Raw genomic sequence first — 27,073 nt, 5'->3', positions numbered from 1 at the left:
ATTTTCAATGTACTGCATATATTCGCAGTATAGGTTACCATGTAATGGTTTGGCAGTGCAATATGGGGATGATGGAGTAAACTGAAAGAGACACGTTAGTGATAGATTCTTTACCTTAGAATATCCCCGGGCATCAAACTGGATCTGGAAAGTTTTTAGCCCGCAGTACCTCTGCGCGTCGGTAGGTGGCGTCGTACGGCTTTGCGTCCGTCGCTGGAGCCATATGCGCCGAGATTACATCACGGAGACTACTTAGGCGCCACCCATGCGCGCTGATGTCTGTTCTTTCTTTTTCCGTGCCAGCAAGCACAGATCCGGATAGAGCACATATTCACTGTTTGACCAACTTTTTTTTTTAGACTTTTGTGTCTCCTCTTTTTGAATTGTTGACTCCTGGTGCCAAGTAGGGATGCCTGGATTAAAATCCTGTGGGGCCTGTCGCCGTACGATGTCGGTGGTGGCCCCCCATGGCGTTTGTCTCTACTGTCTGGAGCGCGACCATGACACTCGGTCATGTCCCGACTGTCTGGCCATGGCTCCGAAGGCTTTGTGGGAGCAGTCCCGAAAGCTGCTGGAGGCCCGGCAGTCGTCTCTGCGCCGTTCGAGGTCCCGGGGTCGCTCAAGGGGACCGTCCGCAGAGCCATCATCTTCGCTCCTCTGGGTCGAAGTCTTCGCCCTCGGAATCTAGTATGAGACGTCGCAAGAAGAAGTCGAAGTAGCATGTTCGCGCTCCGACATTTCCCCGTCTGTCTTCGGATGCGGACGAGGGGGCCAGGGGTCCTTCCCTGCGGCTGCGTTGGAGCCTAGGAGTCCCACGGCCTACCCTCCTTATCAGAGTCTGTCAGCGACTCCGGCCCAGGTGCAAGAGTTTCTTGCTGCCATGGACCGCCTTTTCAGGCCTATAGCTCCCACCGGTGCGCCTTCAGGCCCCTTGGTTTCTATGGAGGGCCTTTGCTCGCCCCAGGGCCCTCTGCCGGTGGCTCCGCCTCCTGCGGCTACTTTCCCGGCGCAGACTCAGTTTGTTTCGCCTCCTCCCATGCCTGAATATCCGGGCAATTTTGCCCTGGCTTGGGACCCAAATTTGGACATGGAGCCAGATCGGCGCTGTTCCCGATGCCGTTGGAGCATTTGTGTACCCATGTGCCGCACCTGCCGCTGCTGCCTGTGCCTCGGGCCGTGGGGGAGGGGGATGACTGGGAGGGGTCGGAGGACCCTCTTGCACGGCAGTGCGAGTCCAAACATGAGTGGGCAGACAAATCGGAGGTTGCAGGTGGACTTTACCTCTCCTCTGAGCCGGGTTTTATGTCTCCTCCCGCTGTCATAGAGGAAGGCGCCACTTATTCTGTGGTACTCCGTACAGCAGCTGAGGCCTCTGACCTCGATCTGCCTACTGTCTCTCATAAAACGAAACTCCTTACTGAAGTGCTTCAGCTGGTGGCAAGTTCTACGGAACCTCTGCTTCCGCTCAATGAGTCTTTGACGGGCCTTTTGATGGGCACCTGGGCTAGACCAGCCACGGGGGTTCCCCGGCACCGGGTGACCTTGCCTTTTTAACTAATCATCTGACTCCGGAGAGCCTTGTCATTCAGGCCTCCACTTCCCAAAGTGCGTTCCCTACCGCTCCGCCGAATAAGGAATCGAAAAAGCTGGAGCAATTTGGAAAAAAGTTATTTTCCTCTGCCAGCCTGGGGCTGCGGTCAGCCAACACAGCATGCTTTTTGGGCCGCTACTCTCACGCGGTATGGGACACAGTGGTGCAGACACTGCCCTAGTGCCCAGAAGAGGTTTGAGCTGTCCTTTCCCAAGCTGTTGCCGAGGGGAAGGATGCCACTAAGTTCGCCATTCGATGTGAGCTGGACACCGCAGACTCTTTAGGGAGAGTGATCTCCACAACAGTGGCCCTGCGTCGCCACGCCTGGCTGCGGTTCACTGGGTTTTCGGGAGATGTCCATAGTTCCCTCATGGACATGCCCCTTTGATGGTACTTGCCTGTTTGTCAATAAGGTAGACCGTGCGCTGGAGCGTTTCAAGGACTCTCGGGCTACGGCCAAGTCCTTAGGTCTCTCCACCACACGCCCAGCTACATCTACCTTTCGTTCATTTCGTGGCCACGTAAAGGGGCTCCCCTGCACGTTCGTTCAGCCAGAAGCCTGCGCAGAAGCAAAATCAGCGCGGCTGCGGGCGTGGAGGCAGCCTTCCGAGTTTTGGGGTGCACCTCACGCCTGTGTGTGGCAGGATTCAACATCACCTCCCTCACTGGCGTTCTGTTACTTCGGACAGGTGGGTGCTGCAATCTGTCCGAAGGGGTTACTCCCTCCCCTTCAAGTCTCCCCCCCCCCCCCCTCCCAGCCATGCCACCTCAGTTCCACCGCATGACCACCGGATCACTTTGCGCTTCCCCAGCAGGAAATCACGGCCCTCCTGGCCAAGGGGGCCATCAAGTGCGTTCCTCGGCCAGAAGTAGGACGTGGATGTTACTCCCACTAATTTCTGGTCCCCAAGAAGGACAAAGTGGGCCTGCGACCCATTTTGGACCTCAGGAACGTCAACGGCTTCCGCCGGAACGAGAATTTCAAGATGTTGACTCTAGCTCCGGTCTTGGCTCCCCTGGAGTATGGATGGTAGCGTTGACTTGCAGGACGCATATTTTCACATCCCCATCCTGCCGGCCCACCATCGCTACCTGCGGTTCATGGTAGGCCAAAAGCATGTTCAGTTCGCCGTGCTCCCCTTCGGCGTTAACAGCGCCCCTCGGGTGTTCACGAAAGTGATGGCGGTGGTCGCAGCTCATCTGCGCAGATCAGGGGTGTCAGTCTTCCCCTACCTCGACGACTGGTTGTTGAAGGCGGGCTCACCCTAGACAGTCGTCACCCACCTCCAGACTACGGCCGAACTTAAGTTGCACCCGAGTCCCTCTCAGAAGCTCCCCTTCATCGGAGCGCTTATGGATTCAATGCAGTTTCTGGTTTATCCTCCTCAGCAGCGAGTCCGGGATATTCAGTCTATGATTCTAATCATTCAGCCTCTATCCCCGGTTTCAGTCAGGATGACCCTTCGGCTCATGGACCTGATGGCATCCTGCTAGTGCAACATGCCAGATGCAAAAAACAACAAGTGATGGACTGAATGTGGATCAATGTCACACACTCCCCCAGTCAAAAGATCTGGGCCCAAATCCATCGTTTTTTTGCACTCCACACCACCCTGGGTCAGATAATGGCTTTATGCAAATCAGCTCTGACCCTGTTGCCCCATGGGAACAGTCCAGTCCGAACTACAACAGCCATATCTTTCCCAGACCGGAATCAAGCATCCGAGGACCGGACCGGTTTCGAGGTACCACCTCTCTTCAGCCCGGCTAGCTTGACTCCAAGTGGTGTGGAGTGCCTGGGACCCACGTCTGGGCATCCCCAGCGCACTTAGGGCGGCAATTGCAAAAAACAACAAGTGATGGACTGAATGTGGATCAATGTCACACACTCCCCCAGTCAAAAGATCTGGGCCCAAATCCATCGTTTTTTTGCACTCCACACCACCCTGGGTCAGATAATGGCTTTATGCAAATCAGCTCTGACCCTGTTGCCCCATGGGAACAGTCCAGTCCGAACTACAACAGCCATATCTTTCCCAGACCGGAATCAAGCATCCGAGGACCGGACCGGTTTCGAGGTAACACCTCTTCAGCCCGGCTAGCTTGACTCCAAGTGGTGTGGAGTGCCTGGGACCCACGTCTGGGCATCCCCAGCGCACTTAGGGCGGCAATTGCAAAAAACAACAAGTGATGGACTGAATGTGGATCAATGTCACACACTCCCCCAGTCAAAAGATCTGGGCCCAAATCCATCGTTTTTTTGCACTCCACACCACCCTGGGTCAGATAATGGCTTTATGCAAATCAGCTCTGACCCTGTTGCCCCATGGGAACAGTCCAGTCCGAACTACAACAGCCATATCTTTCCCAGACCGGAATCAAGCATCCGAGGACCGGACCGGTTTCGAGGTACCACCTCTCTTCAGCCCGGCTAGCTTGACTCCAAGTGGTGTGGAGTGCCTGGGACCCACGTCTGGGCATCCCCAGCGCACTTAGGGCGGCAATTGCAAAAAACAACAAGTGATGGACTGAATGTGGATCAATGTCACACACTCCCCCAGTCAAAAGATCTGGGCCCAAATCCATCGTTTTTTTGCACTCCACACCACCCTGGGTCAGATAATGGCTTTATGCAAATCAGCTCTGACCCTGTTGCCCCATGGGAACAGTCCAGTCCGAACTACAACAGCCATATCTTTCCCAGACCGGAATCAAGCATCCGAGGACCGGACCGGTGCAACATGCCAGATGGCATATGTTGACTCTGTAGTGAGACCTGAAGTTTCAGTGGGCACAGCATCAGGGCAACCTGTCCGATCACGTGCAGATCTCGGAGGGCACTGCGCGTCAATTGCAGTGGTGGCTCACAGATCGTAATTGGGTCAATGGCAGATCCCTCTCCCTTCCCCAACCGGAGCACACAGTGGTGACGGATGCGTCCCTCTAGGGATAGGGAGGCCACTTGGGAGAGGCGGAGATCAGAGGCCTCTGGTCTCCGGCTGAATCCCGGCTCCATATCAACCTTTTGGAGCTTCGGGAAATCTGACTTGCACTGAAGGAATTCCTTCCCTCTGTCCGGGGCAGTGTAGTGCAGGAGTTCACGGACAACACAACTGCCATGTGGTATTGCAACAAACAGGCCGGGGTGGGGTCGTCGACCCTATGTCAGGAGGCTCTGCGTCTCTGGACATGGCTGGAACATCAAGGCATCGCCTTGGTGGTTCAACACCTGGCAGGTTCTCTTAGCGCCAGGGCGGATTAACTTAGCCGCCGGTGCTTGATGAATCACGAATGGCGTCTTAACTTGGACGTGACGCAAGGTCTCTTTCTGTAGTGGGGAGAGCCTTGGTTTGATCTGTTAACCACCGAAGAGAACGTGCAATATCATACGGTTTGTGCATCATAATTGCCAAGGCGGCGCTCGGCGACGCTTTTACTAGCGAGTGGAGTTGCGTTCTGTTGCACGCCTTTCCACCTATACCATTCTCTGCCCTGAGTGCTGAAGAAGATTCGGCGTGACCGGGCCCAAGTCCTCCTTGTGGCTCTGGATTGGGCACAAAGATACGGGTATCCCAAGATACTCAACATGACGATCGATCCCCCGATCGGACTGCCTCTTCGGGAGAATCTTCTGTCACAGTAGCAGGGGACGGTCCTCCACCCGAACCTGTCCAGCCTCCACCTCCATGCGTGGATATTGAGCGGCGACAGTTGACAGCCTTCAATCTTCCTCCCAAAGTCTGTGATGTCATTCTGGCAGCCAGGCGTCCCTCCACTAAAATGGTATACGGCTGCAGGTGGAATAAGTTTGTGGCATGGTGCACAGCGAAGGCTGTGGTCCCCTTTCTGCCCCTCTTTCCGAGGTCCTTCTGTTCCTTCTCTCTTTGGCCCAGCAGGACTCTGCTCTGGGCACTATCAAAGCTAATCTTTCAGTCATCTCTGCCTTTCTATGGCTTCCAGATCAGCCTTCTCTTTTTAAGTCCCCGGTTGTTAACCGTTTCCTGAAAGGCATTACGCACACGATTCCTCCTGTGCCGTTCATAATGCCTCAATGGGACTTAAACCGTAGCTTGATGTATCTGAAGTGCGCTCCCTTTAAGCCACTTCATAATTATCCTTTGCGTCTTCTCACTCTCAAGACGGCTTTTCTGGGAGCTGTCACCTCTGCCAGAAGAGTGAGTGAGCTCCAGGCTCTTTCTTCTAAACCTCCTTTCCTTTCTGTGCACCCTGACAAGGTGGTTTTAAGGACCGTCCTTCTTTCTTGCCAAAGGTAGTCACGCCCTTCCACATCGGGCAGACCATTATTTTGCCCACCTTCTTTCTGCATCATTCCAAAGAGGAAGAGAGGTTTCACCGTCTGGACCCAAAACGTGCGCTTTCGTTCTATCTGAAGCGCACACAACAGTTCCGGGTGGATGACCAGCTCTTTGTTGGCTATGTGGGCGCCAAAAAAGGTCGAGACGTTCTGTGTATCAAATCATGTTACTCATTGGCTAAGAAGGAGCCTCCTGTGTTGCTTCGTGCCCATTCTACCAGGGCGACGGCAGCCACTACTGCCTTGGGATGTGGCGTTCCCTTGCAGGACATTTGTCAGGCAGCTACATGGACCTTGCTGCACACGTTTACCAAGCATTACTGCCTTGACAGTCAAGTATGGAGAGACTGCTTCTTTGGCCGTTCTGTTCTCCGTGACTTTCTGGTGTAATCTTTTTCGCAGACCCACCACCGGAGTTTGTATTGCTGGGGTATCTATTCTACGGTAAGGAATCTATCACTTAACGTGTCTCTTTCAGCTGCACAAGTTACAACTTGTGTAACAATATATCTGTAAGAGACATTAGTTAGTGATAGATTCCTTACCGCCCCACCCACCCATCCTCCCCGTTCTGCAAACTGATTTCTAGGGTTAAGTACACCCCCTTCAGGACCCTAGTTTCATGGCACCAGTGGTCAGTTTCTTGCATGACTCTGCGTGCCTGGCGCGGAAAGTCGTGTACAGAACTGACGTCCGCACGCATGGGTGGCACCTAAGTAGTCTCCGTGACGTCATCTCTGCGCATACGACGCCAGCAACGGACACGGAGCTGCACAACGCCTCCTAGCGACGCGCAGAGGTACTGCTGACAAAAAACTTTCCGGATCCAGTCTGACGCCTGGGGATATTCTAGGGGAAGGAATCTATCACTAATTAATGTCTTACACAAGTAGTAACTTGTGCATCACTGCAAAACCTTTGTGATTTCACTGACATGTAACCAAACTGAATCCACTGTGGGTACGTACGTTTTACTTTTCCACTTACCAATCCTAGGTCCTTCTTGGAAGCCTCCCTCTTTCCATTCATGTTACCGTGCTTCAGTCCCAAAACCTCTGGCACTTCTGCCAATTTCAATGTTCTTGGCTTTTTTTTTTCTTTCTTTAATGCCAATTCATGATACTTTTTTATAGGCGTACTGATATTTACTGATCTGTATTTTATCATTTTATCATCAGGTTGCTTTGATTGAGACCAACCCATACCTTTTGGCTGTGACAATTGTTGTTTCCATCGTTCACAGCGTCTTTGAATTCCTGGCTTTCAAGAACGGTAAGTGGCAATTGTAACATTTTCAGTGTTATTTCTAATAGCAGAGTAGCAGTTCAAAAAATAAAGCATCAAAAACAACAGTATTATAAACATAAGGTGCTTTGCTGGAAGTTCTCAGTTTGAGGCATGTGTGCTGTAGATACACATGCTTTGCATACTGCTGCCATCTAGTGTTGGGTCTGGATGTTTGCAAGTTGTTTTTCGCCGTAAATTTTTTTTCAAGTCACGAGGCATGGTGACTCCTTTCAGTCATAATAGGCATCGACTCCATTGTTAGATGTTTTCTTTCCGCCATCAGGTTGAGATGTGCATTGCAGTGCTTCGGTTCAAGTCCTTTTTCGGGATTCCAACATTGCGCAATCCACTTTACTTTTGTCGGAATTGTTTTGAACACGTTTTCCCTTCCCGCGCATGTCAAAAATTGTAAAACGTTCCCTAGTCCGGTAGGAACATTCCAACCGCGACCTTCAGGCCTAGCCCATTCGAGTTATCATCCACTCTACAACATCCACATCGTGTAGTCTGGTGATGGAACAGACTGCGTTTCAGTTCTGCCCTCGGTGCTGCTCTAAGTACCCGCACACCGACATTCAGAAAGTATTTAATATGTCTCTCTCCCCGGAGCACAGAGAAGAAGATTGTGACGCCTGTTGGTCGTTTTAATCCAAAAGGACTTTGCAGGACAGTTGTGCTCGACTTAGGGAGATGCAGTGCATTGAAGACACTCCCGATATCTTTAGAGGACAAGATATCGAACAGGAAGACATGGAATCATCGGCAGCTGAAGAGGAAGAGACTTTCTCTGGTCAATGCTCTGATTCTGAACTCTACATCGAACTGGAGTCCCACTACATTCCAGCTGGTCAAGGTGCCGGTAGGACCCAAACCCCTTTGCCCATACAAAAACCTGCTTCCACCAAACAAAAATAAGCCTAAATCACGGTGGGAGCGCCGGAATAAGTTTCTGTTGGCACCCTTGTCCAGGTTGGTGTCTTCCCAGCGTCAGTCCCCTACCTCGGAGGTCGGGAACCTCCGGTTTCCTCTGCGGCCCTTTGGGCGTGGCTCACCGGCTGGTAGGTCTTTCAGTATGTCTCCGAGGCCTTTTCTTCCTTCCGCAGTGGGCGCCGGTTTCCCCCCGGGACAGGTACCCCCAGCTGGTGCCTCCATACCCGCCGTTTCCTGGCGCGGAGGCCATCCTCCTATATGCCGGGGCTGGCCGCTTCCCCCTGGACTTGGGGATGGGCAGCTCAGTCTGCAACCGTCACCCACGGACTAATTAATTTCACCTCCACGGCGCCCTACTGAGGCCAGTGTTGCCTTTGTTCGGGTTGATTCCGCGGCTGCTGGTTTTCTGAGGATGGGTGAACCTGTCACTCCATTTCCTACAGACAACCTCTTGGAGATTCTCCACCAGGGCAATGGTGGACGGGAGTTGTTCCTTCCCTTTGAAGCGTCACTCCATAATTCTCTCATGGGGGCTTGGGGGCGCCCTGCCATGGGCAACCTGGTGCCTCAGGCACTACTGCACCGCCATTGTCCTGCTCTGCACGACCCGGTCTGTCTTTCATTCCACCCTTCTACTCAAGGCGCTCTACTGCGCAATGCCTCTCCGTGTTTGCCTGTGGTGGTGTTGCCTCCGTTTCGGGAGGCCCGGTGGTTAAATTCATGGGACGTAATGTCTTTGCTTCTTACAGTGCTGCCTTGAGGGCGCTTTGTGCGTGCTGACCAGGGCTACTTCTAGCCTGTGGGATTCTGTGGAGTCCCTTCTTTCTCATGAGGGGGCCCGTGCTGATCTGCGGGGCCATGTGTTGGATGGTAGAGAGTTGGCCGCATTTATTCTTCGTGCGGCTTTGGATGTTGCCAATGCTATTGGCCTTGCTATGGCCACTTCTGTGGCTCTCCATTGCCATGCTTGGCTACGCGATGCTGTTTTTCCTGAAAATATTAGAGAGCGTCTGGTCGACTTCCCTTTTGACAGGGTCCTGCTGTTTAATACTCATGAAGACTCCACCATTCAGCGTCTTCTTGCGGGGCTTCGTCCTCCTCCTCCTCAGGAGGTTGGTTTGTTGATCCTCTGGGTCTCGGTGGAAGGCTTTATCCCACTTTGCTCCTGGTTTTGGTTTTTAGAGCGGCCGTAACACTTTCTGTGAGGGATATGATGCCCTCGGGTCCTTGGTTGACCCCTCTCTTCAGTTGGCTGCTGGCCCAACCCCCCCTTCTTTAGTAAGAACGCGTTTTTTGGCTGATTACTAAGCCTTTTGTGGTTTCTGCTGCAGGTCTATGATTTTGTCCTCTGATGCGGGATTGTTTTTTCCCTAAGAGTAGTTCTCATGCTTTCTTGGGACGTCTCCTACCCTATGTGGGGTACATGTAGCTATTGTATAGCCCTGCCTTACGCGGGGTGGGGGGTGGAGTCCCCTTGCGGGTTCATCGCCTCCCAACCCCTCATTCCCCCCTCCCACCCCGGTGTCGCGGTTTTGCGTGGGAGTGCTCTTTGGTTCTTACTGGGACATGGCTTGACCATCTGCGGCTTTGTGCTGGGGGGGTTTTGCCCTTGCCTGCCGTTTGGTCTGGCCCTCTGCATGGTGTTTCTGAGGGCATAGTTTCCTGTGTTGATGGCCTAGTCCGTTCTACTTGTTTCTCCTCATATCTTCTAGCTGATCGCATTGTTTTGTGGATCGGTTCTGTCCGGGGTGGCACCCTTTAGGGGTCGTCCAGGACTGTTTACTAGCCTTGCTCTCGTTCTGTGTCGACGTGGTCCGGATGTTTAGTTTTGCGACGTTGTCAGCAGTTGGCTGTCCCCGTCTGCTCTTCTGTGGCCGGCGACCTTGGTGTGGGCCCTGGAGCTCCTGCTTTTTGTCCTGCAGGGCCATTGTGAGCTTCCGTTCTTATTCTTCTGCCTGCTTTATTGCTGAGGCGTGGTTCAGTCTTGTCTTTTGGCTTCAAGCTGTGATGGGCTCGGCGGCCCTCTTCACTGGGTATGTTTCCCGGTGGAGGGCTTGCCGTATTTCGGCCTCTTCTCCTTGGAGTCTGTATGTGGCTCTTCTTCCTCTGCACTGCCTGTACCTTGGTGCTTCCGGTGGAGGTCCCTGGTAAGTTGACTGGGCTTGGGGTGTTCTGCTCCATCCAATCCCCCCCCCCACCATGTCTTGCTTTCTCCTGTTGGTGAAGGCTGGGTTGCCTCTTTTGTCTTTCTAACACATGCCTTGTGGGGCAGGTGTTCCTCCACGATGTTGAGGTACTCTTCAGCTTAGGGCCTGTGACTCATCCCTGCTGCGGTGGACTGGACTATTTTCCCTGTCCCTGTTGGGGGTTCTTGGGTTCGTCTGAGCTGGAGAGGTCTTCTCGCAGAACCCTCCTCCCTTTGGGGTATGGCTAGGGTATCTATTCTACGTTAAGGAATCTGGGGCAAGTAGTCTCTATCAGATGTTCAAGTTCCTTACCTTCAGTAACGATGTATCTGGTAGAGATGATTCTAGCTGCAGATTCCTTCACGACCCGCCCTTCTTCCCCGTTTCTGCGAGGACCATTCACGGTCTTCTACACTCACCTGCTTTTAGGGCAGCGGTCCTCTGCGAATGCCTTTTTCTTACTCCCTCCCTGGGGGATGCTCACCTTGTTGTTGTTGCTCCATTCCCTCCTTTCTGGTGATTCGTGGGCGAATGCCGGGGTACTTCTACGGCCATGCATTTGGTCTCTAATATAGGTTTCGTTGTGCCCTGCTTCCTTGTATTGCTTGCACTTCTGACTCTTACAGTCCTTGGGGTTGAGGTCCCCTGGCTGGGTCGACCTCGGTTCTTTTTAGGAGCTCCCCCCTGCTGCTGTTGTTGGGGATGAATTGTTATTGTGCTTCCATTCTGGCCATGGACCCCTTCTTGGCTCCGGGCGGTGGTTGCAGACTTATTAGTCTGCTGTGCCCTTTTTCACATACTTTCTGTTTCCAGGGAGGCTGTTCTGTTGGTTGCAGGCTTGCTTATAGTAGCTGCGCTCTATTCTTTCATTCCATGACTTGGTGCCTTAGTGCCTGGCACTATTCTGGATATGCTGTTCCTCACCTTTCATTTCTTTCCCTTCTGTATAGCTGTTTTTTTGCACACTGTTCCATTATTCTTACAGTTTTGGTTGGGATGGCTCCTCGTTGTGGCGCGGAAAGTTCTCCGAGGTAGGACTTGTGTATCCTCGCTGACGTCACCAGCGCGGACAAGAGCAGACGGTAGAAGAGCAGTGGTGTCTGATCTGAATCTTATCCCATGATGAATCTAGGGACCTACACACCTGGGTAACCCCTTAAATACCCTAGTGAAAGGGTTGGGAAGATTCAGGGGACCCTCCCTGGGGAGGGTCTGGACAGGAAGGTTGTTATTTTCAAGTCCTCTGTCCAGTTTTGTGCCAGTGCGGGAGCCAACTGCTCCCAGTACTAGTTTGAACTGGAAAGCACACCCACAGGTTCCCAGTTCACTACCTCCTGTCTGGGAGGTGGTCCCACCTCACTGTGAAAGGATGCCTATTGTTCTCCTTCCCCTGCTCGAGCTTGGCTCAGCAGCAGGAGGCAGAAATGTGTCTCTGGTCAGCAGCAACCAATTTTGTTCTGCTGGGTTCTAGAAGGTTGGCACCGGGAACACACAGCCTAACGGAGGGCTCTTCCAGTGCTTGGAATCATAACTCCCATGTGTTCACTACAGGAATCCTTAGCACGTTAATGGAATCAATCAGAGAGTCCATTACAAGATCTAGTTGGTAGACCGCCGCACCCACCGCTCTCTGCAGTTGTTGAACACACAAAACTCATCAAAGATGCCGCCCTTCGTCGATCCTGTCACACAGAATGTGCTACTAGCAGACTCATCTGACAGGGTGCAGTGCTCACTTACATCTAACAGTTCAGGGTCTCTGAAACACCAGAATCTTCACATCAACTACCTAGAGCTTCAAGCTGTTCACCTAGGGATGGAAGAATTTCGACCTCACTTTATAGGCAAGGTTGTCCCAGTCCGGATAGACCAGATGACAGCCATGTACCATATACAAATACAGGGGAGGACACACTCTCTACAACCTTCACGCTTCTCTCAGACCATTTGGCGCTGGGCAATACATCACAAAATACAATTGCTAGAAGAACACCTTCCTGGTACAGAAAATGACTTTGCCTACCTCAGCCGCATGCAGCAACAAGTCCATGAGTGGGAACTCCACACTCAAGTCCTGCTCCCATACTTCTACAGGTAGGGGTTTTCACAAATGGATCTCTTTGCGACATCACAATATACAAAATTCCCAAACTCTATCCAAAGGCAATGCCCTATGGATGAATTGGCCAGGAATATTTGCCCACGCTTTTCCGCCTCTCCCTCTTCGTCCATATCTGGTTCGGAAACTGAGGCAGTCGTGTCTCATACTTCTGGTGCCTCCTACATTGGCTCGTCAACCATGGTTCACCACACTACTATAACTTTCAGTAGTTCCTAACGAGAAGTTTCACCTCACCTCAAACCTCCACATTCAGAACACTTTTTAAATCGGACATCCTAACCCCAATAAGCTCAACCTAGCAATCTGGCTCCTGAAGTCATAGAGTTTGGATATCTAAATCTAGCACCAAATTGTGACATTTCTTAAGGAAGCAAGAAAACTTACCACTAGAGCATGCTATGCAGCAAAGTCGAAAAGATTTGTTATATTTTGTAATAACCAAATAATTTACCCGCTAGATGCATCTATACAACAAATTATTTGTTCTCTCTGGCATCTACAATGTTCAGGCCTTGCCTGTACCTCTATACGCTTACACCTTGTAGATGTGGGTGCCTATCTTCATAACAGACTACACTTCTCTTTTTTCAAAGTACCAGTAATTAAAGCTTTCATGGAAGGCCTTTAAAGAGTGATGCCACCAAAGGTTCCATCTGTATTTAACCTTAATGTTGTTTTAAAAAGACTGGTGGGTCACCCTTTTGAACCTTTCATAACTGTCCACTATAGCTTCTCTCTGCGTAGGTAGCTTTTTTATTGCTATCACCTCGTTGAGACTTGTAAGTGAGCTTCAGGCATTAGCATTAGAATAACCATTCTTCCAACTTCATAGAGATAGGGTGGTTCTTCGTACCAACCCAAAATTACTTCCAAAAGTATTCTCAGCTTTTCATATTAATCAATCAGTTGAACTACCTGTTTTCTTCCTCAACCAGAATTTGTAGCAAATAGAGCTCTTCCTAAATTAGATGTCAAAAGAGCATTAATGTGTTATATTGACGGAACAAACAATTTTTGTAAAACAGTTTATTGGTTTTGGCCCCCCTCATAAAGGGACACGAATCTCAAAATCTGGCATTTATAGATTGATTGTTCAATGTATCGAAACATTCTATTTTAACCTGTTTGCTGCTTCGAACGTTCAGCGCCTGTGCCGAACGTTCGAAGAAACGGGTGCGGCCTTGTCGGGCGTTGGACGTGCGCAGCTCCAGGGAGGTAGCTCACGTGACGTCCGACAGCAGCAGCGAAGGGGTTAAAGCCAAAAGAACTTTGTCTATACCGCCTAGAGTACATTCCACTTGTAAAATAGGAGCATATTCGGCCTTTTTAGGTAACATTCCTATAGCTGACATCTGTAAAGCAGCTATATGGGGTCTACATCACAATCATTTGCCAAACATTATTGTGTGGATGTGTCTGCCCGCCAGCAAGATAATGTAGGACAGGCAGTGCTAAAACACTTTTTCAGACAACTGCATTGCCCACTGTTAGCCACCGATTTTGGAGAGTAGTGCTATACAGTCTATGCAAAACATGTATATCTACAGCACACATGCCTCTAACCGATTATGTTACTTACCCTGTAAGCATCTGTTCTTGACATGTATAGCTGTAAATTCACATGCACCCTCCCTCCTCCCCGGACACGTATGGTAGTTGCTGTTTTTATTTATATCACACGTGTGAGAAAGTGCCCTCTTTCCTGCATGGTATGCCCCCACTTTTTGCTGAATTGCTGATGTTCTTTGAGTGTGCCCTGGGCTCCTGCTAATCCGGTACCCAGGGCCTATGTGCCTTCCCTAAAATTGCATTGAAGCCTAAACCCAATTGGCATCTCTGGCCACATGTCAGCCCCTGGTAAATGGTACCACAGGTACCCAGGGCACTGTGACCAGAGAAGGTCTCTAAGGGGTGCAGCACTTATTGTGCCACCCTTAGATGCCCTGTACCCTTACAATCACACACTGCCTTTGCAGGCTGCGTGTCTTGGTGCAGAACAAAGTGAAGAGTCGACAAGGCGCACATCCCTGTGGCTATTCCAAAAAAGGAGCCAAGAGGGAAACCGAGAACCAGGGTTGCCCTCCACTCATAAACCATCAATATAAAAAAAAGCCTGTCCCTTAGACGTTAAATGTCGGTATTCGTATTATCGCACGATATGCGATAATACACCCAAAGAATAAACTACTAAGCCTGGTGGTGTAGCAGTAGAAATTGACAGTTGGCCTCTCTGCTGCTAAAATACGAATACCGACATTTAACGTCTAAGGGACAGGGTTTTTTTTATATTGATTGCACATCCCTGTGTGCCATGCCCACAAACCACTGCCCTGGCATGCATCAGTAACCCATCTAGCAGGGTGCCCTATGCCAGTGGTGAGGGTACAGGTGCATGAGCCCTGTACCCCTACAGTGCCCAAGTCCATTCCTGTGGACTGGAAGTACAATGCTGCCATTAAGAGTATATGGTGCTGGGAGTTTGTCATTACGAACTCCACAACACCATAATGGCTACACTGAAAACTGGGAAGTTTGGTATCAAACTTCTCAGCACATTAAAACCACACTGATGCCAGTGTGGGATTTAATGTAAAATGCACAATAGAGGGCATCTTAGACATGCCCCTTGAAACTCGACCAACTCCTAGTGACCTGACTGAGTGGCTGCTTAGGCAGCCACCAACAGACATGTTTTTGCCTGCTGCTCTAGGGGGCCTGAAACAATGCACATCCTGGGACGAGGTGCCAAGCCTCCTCCCCCAGGATGGGCAGGGTTCACGAATGGTAAGCTTCAAAGGCATGCCGACTTTGTGTGCCTCCCAGACCATTTGCTGCTTTCAGCAACTGGTCCCCACTGGTTCTACCCCCCACTTTGGTGTGCCCACCTATGCCAACTCCGCCCCCTCAGGTGGGGAAGCGAGGCGAAGCACAGCACTGAGTCCCTGCCATCTTGAGGATGGGGGGACCCAACCAGGAACAGGTCCTGCCGCTCCCCCCCACACCAATGGAGGGTGGCACGGTAGGGGGTGTACCCACCCCAGGGAAGGGACCCATTGGTCCCAGACCTTTACCTACCTTTAGGTAAAGGGCTAATATTTAGGGGGCACCCAGAACCTTGCTTCCTCAGATCCAGCCTGACAATAAGAAAAAGAAAAGGACCGAACAGCAGCGCAGCCAGCTAACAAGAGGAAATCGCCCACTGACTTGGCCCCAGCCCTACCGGCCTGTCTCTCCCCTCGAACCTGATCCTGCGAAATCCCTTTGTGTCCTGCAGCCAGCAACCTCAGAAACTTCAGAGGACCTGCCTGCCTTCACTTCCAAAGACTGCTTCTCCCGTGAACAACGGATTTGTTCAACTGCAATCTCTGGCAGCAGCCAGAGACCGCAAATCCAGCCCACTCTGCACCTGCCGAACCCAGCCCGAACGAGTGTGGAAAAACACCACGAGGAGGTCACCCTAGCAATCCTGACCCAACATCTGGCAACCCCTGATCTGCCTCAAGCCTCCAGGCGACACCTGCAGCCTAAATCCAGAAGGCCCCCCTAACCGCGACCAGGAGCTGGTAAGAAGATCCAACCCCAAAAGGCACCCCTGCACCCGTCGCCCCACGGCCTTGTGTCCAAACAGACGGTGCCTAACCAACCCTTAACTTCCCAACTTACTTCTCCAAGTGGTGGTAGCACCCAGAAGTCATTAGTCTCCCTGCCTGCTGGCTTTTGGGAACCAGAGGTTCTCCATAGAAAACAGGGCACTCGGCGTCAAAACAGCACTCTGCACCCGGCCGCTCCAGTGCCGCTGAGGGTGTACCTTTTGTGCTACTTTGTTTCCCCATTTGCCCTGACCTAAACCCTAGGAGCTTTGCTCCCACAACCCAGTGGCCTGCTTGCCTGCAGCCACCACCCGGAGGCCCCCATCCCCCATTGGATAACATTGGGCCTCAACACTCTGAACCCAGCCGCCCTAGTGCTGCTGAGGGTGCAACAACAGTGCATCACTGACCCTGGGGGACCTCTGAGTCTAACCCCAGAACCTTAACTCCCACAGTCAATTACTTACCTCTGAACCGATAACCTGTTTTTCCTCCATATGACAACATTGACAATTTTCTTCCAAAAAGTTTTTAAGTGCGGGGTTTTGAAATCTAAAAATATTCTTTAAAAATCACACAAATAACCAAAACATATTTACTTACCTGTTTACAGGAAATGTCCCAGTGCTGAATCCAGATATCCAGCACTGAGTAAGAAAAGTAACTTACCTGTAATTTACTGAAAAGCCTATTCATTTTTTTCTTCTTCAAAATACTTCAGTGATTTTCACAAGGTATAAAGAAAGCATATAGCAGGGTAAACAAGGGTATCCAAGGCAACATTTTACATGTGCATACATAGCATGAGGGTAAAGCGCCTTTATGGATAACATGAGCCTAACCCAGGCGACCAATGGTAGAAGAAAAAGGGACAGGCAAAGGAAGGGAAAAAGGAAAGGAGAAAAGAGGGAGGAGCCACGGCTAGGCGAGCTGTAACATTCATTTCAATGCACTGTTTTGATTCCAAAAAACAACTGTGGAGTTTTGAAATCTAAAAACACTCTTTAAAAATCATGCGAATAACCAAAACGTAATTACTTACCATTTACAGGAAGTGTCCTAGTGCTGAATCTAGGTGTTCTGCACGGAGTTAGAAAAGTAACGTAAAAAGTAACTTAACTATAATTTACTGGAAAGCCTATTCATTCCAATGTGCTGTATTTGCTAAGTGATGCAACCTGCTGCATCCCCTGTAAATCAAACAAAGTACAAGTTCTATTGCATTTTTAAACTGTTCTAGATTCAGCAACGTATTACTGAAAAGTATTTTATGCTTACCTGTACCAGGTTTGCTTGGTTTTAAAAATAAACAGTATATTGTTTATACATAAACAATTGGCCTAGAGTTCACTTCTTGAGTGTGTGAGTTCATTTGCTGACTGAGTGGGTACATCAAATGCTTAACACTGTCCTCTGATACTGCCCGACAACTCTACCACAAATAGAGAGTAAGGTTCTATCTAACTGTAACCTCTGCCTGCCTCTGGGGTCACTTGGACTTCATACACACTATACCTCATTTTGGTGTAGTATATACAGAGCCAGTTTCCTACAACATGCAAGGACATATCTGTACTTGCACTTACTCCATTCTAAAACAATCTAACAATGGAGTCGAAGCCCATGCGCACTATCACTGAAAGGAGGAGTCCCCATACCTTGTGTGTCTACTTGTTTGAAGAAAAACAACTTGCAAATATCCAGTCACAACACCAGATGGCAGGAGTAGGCAAAGCATGTGAATCTACAGCTCTACGTGCCAAGAACAGATACTTACAGGGTAAGTAACATTATCCTTTGGAATGCTCTCTGGAGCAAGAATGACACATTTGGTTTTGCATATCTCATCTCAGAAGTGAACAAGGCACGTGGTGCACTTCATTCAAAAGACATACATTAAAGCCAAGCAGTTTTCAGTACACTCAGTTCAAAAATCAGAAAACCAAGTTCGTAGAGTTTGTCAAAGAATGTGAAGAAGAAACCTTCTGGTTCAGAACCCATTCCACTTATGATAACCACCTTGTAAGGTGGATGCATTTATTTGTTTCTTCTAATTCAGTTTGCAATGTGAACAACACATATTAGCTCAATAAGCTATTGAAAATGTGCATAGTGACTGAATTCGCAGTAGACCTGTCTTTGCATATTGAAGTACATAACCAACTAAGTTAAATGTTGTGTCTATCTAATTGAAAATATAAAGCAATGCAAAATTTAAATTGCTAAATATATATGTTCGAGGCATATGGGCTGCAGACCACACACTATTGCATTAGATCACCATCTGGTGGTGGGACCGGATGATTACACTTTGTTGTTGTCTTGGAAGAGTCTTTTGTCTGTTGGATGACTCCTCCCTTAGATCGTAGTGCGCATGGGCATAGACTCCATCTTCAGATTGTTTTTTTCCGCCATCGGGCTCGGATGTGTTCATCGTTCGGTCCCATTACCGATCTCTTTTTGAATTCATAAATCAATCATAATACCTTCAACATAGTCTTCAACAGTGATTCCGGTTACCTGCGTCGAAGAAGGTCTTCACTTCTCGATTCCAACGTTTGTCTGGGCCGTCGGGCCCAACTGCGCCATTGGGCCTTTGGCTCACGGAAAGAACACCCTTCAAGAAGTGCCCTCGGTGTGGACACAAATGTCCTCACACCGACCTTCATGAGGTTTGCAATCTGTGCTTATCTCCAGAGCACGAGAGTCAAGACTGTAAGGCCTGCACTTCGTTCCAGTCGAAGAAAACCATCAGGGACCGTTGAGCTTGAAGAGTGATGGCGCAGTCATCTTCATCGACACCAGACCTCATCATAGACGAGGCTCCAATCGAAGCAGAAGAATAGCAGCAAGAAGACGTCGCTTCCGAAGCAGAGGTTTCAGCTTCTGGAGTCGAGGATCAATACGAAGACGACTATCTTCCAGCTGGTCAACAGGTCGTGAGTACAAGCGTCGACCCTGGTCACCCCACCATACCAGGACAGGCTTTGGTTCCATCTCCACATTTTTTGGTCCAGGTGCACATCGACCAAAATCTTCCAACGCCCCACCTTCTGGCTCGGCAGCGAAGAATATAAAAAAGCCTCCAGTCGACTCGAGTCAGTCTGTCGGTCCCGAAAAGCCGAAGGTCCTTAAGCCAAAATTAACACCGGCACCAAAGCATCCATCGGTACCAAAAGCGGTCGAGCCGAAATCAAGTTCAGCACCAAAAGAGGTTCCCAAAGCTACCGAACCAAAGACCACTCCGGTTCTGAAAAAAGTGGATCCGAAGACGGTTCCGGTACCGAAACATACTTCGGCTCCGAGGGTACATGAGTCCAAACGTACCCCAGGAACAAAATTTTGGATCCACAGAGCACGGATCCGAAGAAAAAACAAGATAATCTTCGGAAACGAAACCAAAACCCGCTCCAAAGACAATAGACACTGTAAAAGCTAAGTATTTCGGCCCCAAAACAGATAAATCGACGCCGAAAAGGATTTTCCAGTAGAAGAGCTTTTCAAACCTGACCAAAAGCAAAAGGCTCTTCATATTAATCCAAAGACTGGACATAAAACTGAAGCACCTGAAAAGAGGAAAATGGACTATCCTAAACTACCGCCAGTTCCTCTAAAACAGCATGCTCAAACTTCCCCCATAAGGATTCCTTCACCAGAAGTAGAAATACCAATAGATATTTCTCCTGTACATTCACCATCTAGTACACATAGTCTTATAGCACAAGATGAGGATAATGGGGATAGATACTCACAGGAGGTAGAGAGCGAACATTACATAGACAACATTAATGAGCCAGATGATATTCCTGGGCCATCAGGTGACCCATGGGAAGATTATAATGCACCAGATCTGCCACAAGAAGATGCATACTTGTCTAGATCATCTCCCCCAGATGACACTATTGGGTTTACGCAGCTCATTCATAGAGCAGCCACTTTCCATCGAGTAGATTTGCACACAGATCCAGTGGAAGAAGGCTTCCTAATGGACACAATACTGTTGTCACATAAGACCACAACCACACTTCCAATGCTTAGTGGAGTGGTAAGACATGCACCCGAAATATTTAAAGACCCAGTCAGAGCCAGGGTAATTAACCCCAGACTAGAAAAAAAGTACAAAGCGGCTCCAACTGATCCAGCATACATTAAAGGACAGTTGCCATTGGACTCACTAGTAGTGTCAAATGCGAGGAAAAGGGCTAACTCTCAAACAGGGGATGCTCCACCCCCTGACAAAGAGTCTAAGCTTGTAGATGCTTCAGGAAAACGCCCCATATCACAAGCAGCCAATGTCTGGAGGATTGCTAACACGAAAGCTTTGTTAGCAAGATATGATAGAGCTCATTATGATGAGTTAGAGTCACTCATGCAACACTTTCCAGAACAATATAAAACCAGGGCTTCTGACCTAATACAGGAAGGCAAGATTATTACAAATATCTCCATACGATGTGCACTAGACACTGCAGACACAGCCTCTAGAGCAATAAATACAGGGGTACTGTTGTGTAGACATGCATGGCTACGCATCTCTGGGTTCAAACCAGAAGTACAAGCCAGTATTTTAAACCAACAATTTGACCAGCAACACCTTTTCGGGCAAACAGTCGATAGTGCACTAGAAAAGATGAAGAAAGATACAGATACGGCAAAATCCATGGGAGCTTTACAAACGCAAGCCCATAGACCTTCCTTTCGTCGCTCTCATAAATACCTCCTCTTCTTACAAAGCACCCAGCCAAACCTCGCCTAGTAAGGGATATTATAGAGGAGGGTATAGAGGAAACCACAATAAGGACAGAGGTAGAGAACACAACAATCGCAACGGCTCTACTCCCAAACAGTGACTTCCCTTTCATCCCCCCAGACCATTCCACTCCTGTCGGGGGGAGGTTACAACAGTCCCTACCTGTCTGGAACTCCATCACCACAGACAGGTGGGTAAGACAAATAATTCAGTCCGGTTATTGCCTGGTGCTCACTTCCACTACTTTAACAATACCACCCAGGCAGCGTCCCATGTCACAAGAACACCTCATACTACTAAGACAGGAGGCGGCATCTCTACTGCAAAAGAATGCAATAGAACCAGTCCCAAACCAACATTTAAACACAGGAGTTTATTCTCTATACTTTCTCATACCCAAAAAGGACGGGTCCCTCAGACCTATTTTAGATCTAAGGCCCTTAAACCTGTACATACAATCAGACCACTTTCATATGGTCATACTACAATAGGTTCTACCGTTGCTAAAGAAAGGCGACTTCCTTGCCACATTAGATCTCAAAGACGCGTACTTCCACATTCCTATCCATCAATCGCACAGAAAGTACCTACGGTTCATACTAGAGGGTCAGCACTACCAATTCAAGGTACTCCCTTTCAGAGTAACTACAGCACCTCGAGTGTTAACAAAGTGTCTAGCAGTAGTAGCAGCACACTTAAGAAGGGACAATATTCATGTCTTCCCATATCTGGACGACTGGTTAATAAAATCCAAGTCATACAACCAATGTGTACAGCACACGCATCAAACGATATGCCTGCTACACAAACTGGCATTCACAGTAAATCAAAAGAAGTCGCATCTCCAACCGTCCCTGTCTCAGCAGTATCTAGATGCCACAATAGATACCTCCAAGGCAATAGCGTATCCCAACCCAACAAGGATACAAAGTATGCAAAATCTTATCAAAAGATTCCAGCTTCAACACTCACCACCAGCTCGAGTGTTCATGCAATTAATAGGAATGATGGCATCTTGCATTTTCATAGTACCATACGCAAGACTACAAATGCGCCCCATTCAAGAGTGCTTGGCAAGTCAGTGGAATCAGGCTCAGCAACAAATAACCGATCTGGTGGTGGTAGTCGACCGGACATATCGCTCTCTGCAATGGTGGAACACCAAAAACCTTTCCAAGGGCCGGCCGTTTATAGAACCTGTTCCACAAATAATACTAACCACAGAAGCATCTCTCACAGGATGGGGAGCGCATTTACAAAGACACACAGTACAGGGTACATGGAAAATGCAACACAAGCATTGGCAAAGCCAATAGGTCTCACCTTTGGCACCTTATAAGTGTTTAGCCATGCAACAGTTAATGTTGTTGCACTAAGGATATTGTGCTGGATAACTAAACACTTAAAAGGTCCCAAAGGCGAGACCTATTGGCTATGACGATGCTGGTTTTTGTAAAGAAGTGGCCTCTGCGCTAACACTTGTGAATGGTGCTTTTTTATATGCAGTCTCGTCCGTTCCACTCTATTGCTAAATTTGGCTCGCAGACTGCTGAGAAAGCAGAAAAAAAATAATGCAGGTAAAGAAAAACGAAGAGAGCTGAGTGGAACAGGTTTATAAAGGAAGGCAGAGCACAATCACCCCAAACTAGACATGCTCTAGCCTTTATCAGACTGGGTAAAGGTGGCAGAGAGTTAAACACAGTGCTCCTCTATCGAAACGAAAAACACGCACCATTTTTGTAGCACAGAACTGAGAATTCCTCAGGTAACGAACTCAGGAGTATCCACACCGTAAGAAAGCCAGGGCCAACCAAAGTCACGTCAAAAAGTTGTATACTGGGACTACCGCACCCAAGCTAATTGTGTACCCCCCCCGAATATTCACAGAGCAAGGAGGGGGCGAGGACACCAAATGACCAATTCAAGATTCCATTGAGAGGCCCACCGAACATTCCGGGCCCAGCATCTCTGTTGATAGGTCCTCAGGCAGGCACCGCCCCGGGTGACTGAGCTCCCTTCTGGAGTTCATATTTTAAGCCTGGTGCAAACAGGCAAAGGGCTCAGTGTAGGCATGCTGGGGAAGGCCGGACGGTGACTGTTGTGACAGTAAGGAAGCAAGATTAATGTTCGCTATACAGAGCCACTTTAATAATGCAAGCTTCTCTGGTGGGTGTGGCTGTACACGACATCCATCCTGTGGCAGGCAGTGGATGTCCCTCACTAATATAAGTTGCGCGCTCCGTGGCGGGGCCAAGGTAAGAAATGAAAAGAATGGGAAAACTATGACGGGTCCCCCGGCAGTTGCGGTTAATGCAGGGTACGGCGATACTGCTGCAGCCTATACAAAAACAAATAAATACATGTATATATAAATTAATAATGTTCACCACGCTGGGTACTAGTGGTTTCGTATTTCAAGTGCACACCGGCACGGGGGGATGGGCTATTGACGGTGACTGGAGAACATTGACTTAGTTCATGATCAAGGACCGTCGTGGGTTGGTAAGGGGAATGCTGGTTAGGATTTGACAGTGAGAATGTGGCCGAGATACTAGATCGCAGTACGCCGTTACAGTTCAGTCACAGTGGCACAGCAAGGAGACCGCTGCTGGGGGCCTATGAGCGCCCAAACAGAGAGTTGTGGCACATGGGAAGGGTGGGGGGCGGATGGCATGCCTGCAAGGTCTGGTTTAAAACAGCAGTACTGATGTAACGGTATAGTTCCTACAAGGCATCGCCAAAGGTGGCCAACAGCATCAAGTACAAAAACTATTCAGGGTTCGTAGAAGGACCATGTGTAACCCTTCAAGGTTTACTTTTAGACACTCCGCTCGCAGCAGCATTATGTTAGCGTGTCCGCAGGAACGCGCACAAGCCACCTGAGAGAAGTTAGCAAAAGACCAGGAAAATGTATTGACCCTGGTGAGCCAATTAAGGGCGTTGAATAAGCACATTCATTGCTTTGTGACAAGGCGCTACATCACCCCTCCAAACAGATATCCGACTGCCCCTCCCCCCTACCCCCTTGTTTTTGCTTTCATTTATGACATCTGGCAAGCGGAGGACGATGCACTAAGAGCCCGAATTGGTTCCAAGCGTGCCCATACATAACTGCGAGGATGGCAGGGCACATCAGTGCAGGTGGGGGAAGATTACCAGTGGCGCTCACCAAGCATCACCATCTCAGAGCCACGACAAAGAGTGGTCCACTATTGACAAAAACATGCACCATTTTTGTTGCACAGAACGGGCAACGAGGCATATGCCGAGGATCCGGGCTGCATCAAAGTACCCGCTGAAGCAGTAAGTAGTGCACGCATTCCCTTTTCATCGAGACGATTCCAAGAAATAACAAGCATTGGCCGCGCGGCCCTAAAAGTAAAGCCGCCCGGCCGCGAAATAAAAAAAAATATGTGAGTGATGACGCGCGTGATGTGCACGCGTGTCTCCGCAAGTGATGTGCACGCGTGTCTCCGCAAGTGCTACCTTGCCGGCCACCAGTTTGCTATTACGCGCATGCGCGCGCACTCTTGTGGATGGACAATATGACATCAATGTACTACATTCAAAAACAAGGAGGAACACACTCCCTACAGCTCTCCTGCCTGGCGCAGAGCATATGGAGGTGGGCCATTCCTCAGAACATTTTTCTGTTAGAAGAACATCTACCAGGAGTTCACAATCAAGTTGCAGATCTGTTAAGTCGTCCGAGACAACTGATACACGAATGGGAACTTCATCATCAAGTTCTTCAGCCATTTTTTCCAAAGGGGAGTCAACCAAAGATAGATCTGTTTGCTACACACCACAACTCCAAATGCCCAAGCTTCGCCGCCAGATACCCACACCCATTATCCAAAGGCAATGCGGTATGGATGAACTGGTCAAACAAACAAATTTGCGCACGCTTTTCCACCTCTCCCACTAATTCCATTGGTGGTACGCAAGCTACAGCAACATTCTCTCACGCTACTAGAGCTCTCAGTAGTACCACATTACAAATTAAAACTCTCCCCGCATCTACTGACACAGAACCATGGAGAGATTATGCATCCAGACCCTATGCAGCTCAATCTAGCGATTTGGCTCCTGAGGTCTTAGAATTTGGATATCTAAATTTACCACCTGATTGCATGAATGTCATAAAAGAAGCAAGACAACCTACCACTAGAGCATGTTATGCAGCAAAGTGGAAAAGGTTTGTTGTATATTGCACAAATAACAACATCAACCCCTTAGATGTTTCCACACAAAACATCATATGCTACCTGTTACATCTGCAAATATCTAACTTAGCATACTCCTCAATCAGGTTACATCTTGCCGCCATAGCAGCATATCTTCAAAACTGACAACATTTGTCATTGTTTAGAGTACCTGCAATAAAAGCGTTTATGGAAGGAATCAAAAGAATAATTCCTCCCAGAATACCACCCTCTCCGGTATGGAATTTAAATATTGTTCTCAGCAGACTTATGGTTCCTCCTTTTGAACCATTACATAAGTGTGAATTACAGTTTCTTACATGGAAAGTTGCTTTTTTAGTAGCTGTTACGTCACTCAGAAGAGTAAGTGAGATCCAGGCATTTAACAATTCAAGAACCATTTATACAACTTCATCACAATAAAGTGGTTCTTAAGACAAATCCAAAGTTTTTGCCAAAGGTCATTTCACCGTTCCATCTCAACCAATCTATTGAGTTGCCAGTATTTGTTCCCCAACCACAAACAGTTGCGGAAAGAGCTCTACATACATTAGATGTAAAAAGAGCGCTTCTTTACTACATTGATAGGACAAAACCATTTCGTAAAACTAAACAACTGTTTATTTCCTTTTCTCCTCCACATAAGGTCAATCCTATTTCAAAATCAGGCTTTGCAAGGTGGATTGTTAAGTGCATTCAAATTTCTTACCAAAAAGCAAAACACTCTATCCATTTACCCTAGGGCTCATTCTACCCGTAAGTTAGGGGCATCTATGGCATTCTTAGGAAATATACCATTAGATGACATCTGTAAAGCAGCGACACGGTCTACTCCGCACACGTTTACAAAACACTACTGTGTAGATGTGCAGGTAAAACAACAAGCAAGTGTGGGTCAGGCTGTACTCCAAACATTATTTCAAACTACTGCAACAGATGCGGGTGGTCGCCGCTAAGGGAGAAACTGCTGTGCAATCTATGCAATAATGCGTGGTCTGCAGCCCATATGCCTCGAACTGAAAATGCTACTTACAGTATGCATCTGTTCTTGGCATGTAGGTCTTCACAACCACACACGCCCACCTGCCTTCCCGGCTACCTGTATCTGTTCCAGTATTATCTTATTTAGATACACAACACTTGGTCATCTTTATCTGTAATCCTACAACTCCATCGTTTGCCCAATGGCGAAAACAATCTGAAGATGGAGTCGATGCCCATGCGCACTACGATCTAAGGGAGTAATCTAACAGACAAAAGACTCTTCCAAGACAACAACAAAGTGTAATCATCCGGGCCCACCACCAGATGGTGATCTAATGCAATAGTGTGTGGTTCTGCAGCCCTAGATGCCAAGAACAGCTGCATACTGGTAAGTAGCATTTTCCTTTCTAATGCAGACTCCTGTAAAGAATGGTACGGATGAATTGTTGGTTGCATGATGCATGGTTTTTATGTAAGACTGTCCTCTTCATTATTGCAGATATCCAGTTCTGGAACAGCCGGCAGTCCCTTGAAGGTCTCTCTGTGCGCTCTGTTATTTTTGGGGTTTTTCAGTCACTTGTGGTCCTTCTTTACATCATGGACAATGAGACCAACTTTGTTGTCCAGGTCAGCGTTTTCATAGGTTTGCTCATTGACTTCTGGAAGATCACCAAAGTTATGGATGTCAAGGTAAGTCTACTTCTGCATACTAGTAAGGATCGGTTTCCTTGTTTTTCTATTTTCTTTGGTTTGATTCAGTCTGTACCATTTCAGAGATTGTTACTTCATCTGCAATAGAAAATGTGTCCCAGGACTACATCTCTGCCTTTCTCTACCCACACCACTCAGAGCTCGAAAAATGCAGTCGACCGCTCACATTTGCGAGTCAGATTAATTTAGGACGAGCTATTTTTAGGTCCTACTAGCCCTTTCTGGTGAGTAGGCAGACAAACGGACACTTGACCTCTGCTTCTAAAGACAGAGGAAATGGGACAAGATAGCAAGATTTAAAGGCAGTTCGAGGCATGTGGGCTGCTAAATTCATATCTTAGCATTAGATCGCCGCCTAGTGTTGGGTCCGGATGATCGCACATTGTTGTCCTGGAAGAGTCT

The 27,073-nt window shown here is 48.7% G+C and overlaps 1 protein-coding gene across 1 annotated transcript in view; it reads left to right on the top strand.

Moving 5' to 3' along the window:
- CLPTM1 (CLPTM1 regulator of GABA type A receptor forward trafficking) overlaps positions 1-27,073 on the top strand; it is a 423,589-nt gene that overhangs the window by 252,558 nt on the left and 143,958 nt on the right. The window contains exons 9-10 of the mRNA XM_078660927.1: positions 7,085-7,178; positions 26,460-26,650. Coding sequence (XP_078517053.1) covers positions 7,085-7,178; positions 26,460-26,650 — 285 coding nt within the window. The remainder of the gene's footprint in view (positions 1-7,084; positions 7,179-26,459; positions 26,651-27,073) is intronic.

The sequence above is a fragment of the Lissotriton helveticus genome, chromosome 9 (assembly GCF_964261635.1).
Source record: "Lissotriton helveticus chromosome 9, aLisHel1.1, whole genome shotgun sequence".
In the NCBI taxonomy this organism is placed as follows: domain Eukaryota; kingdom Metazoa; phylum Chordata; class Amphibia; order Caudata; family Salamandridae; genus Lissotriton; species Lissotriton helveticus.
Note: the sequence above shows the minus strand (reverse complement) of the source record. Positions and strands in the feature narration are given on the sequence as shown.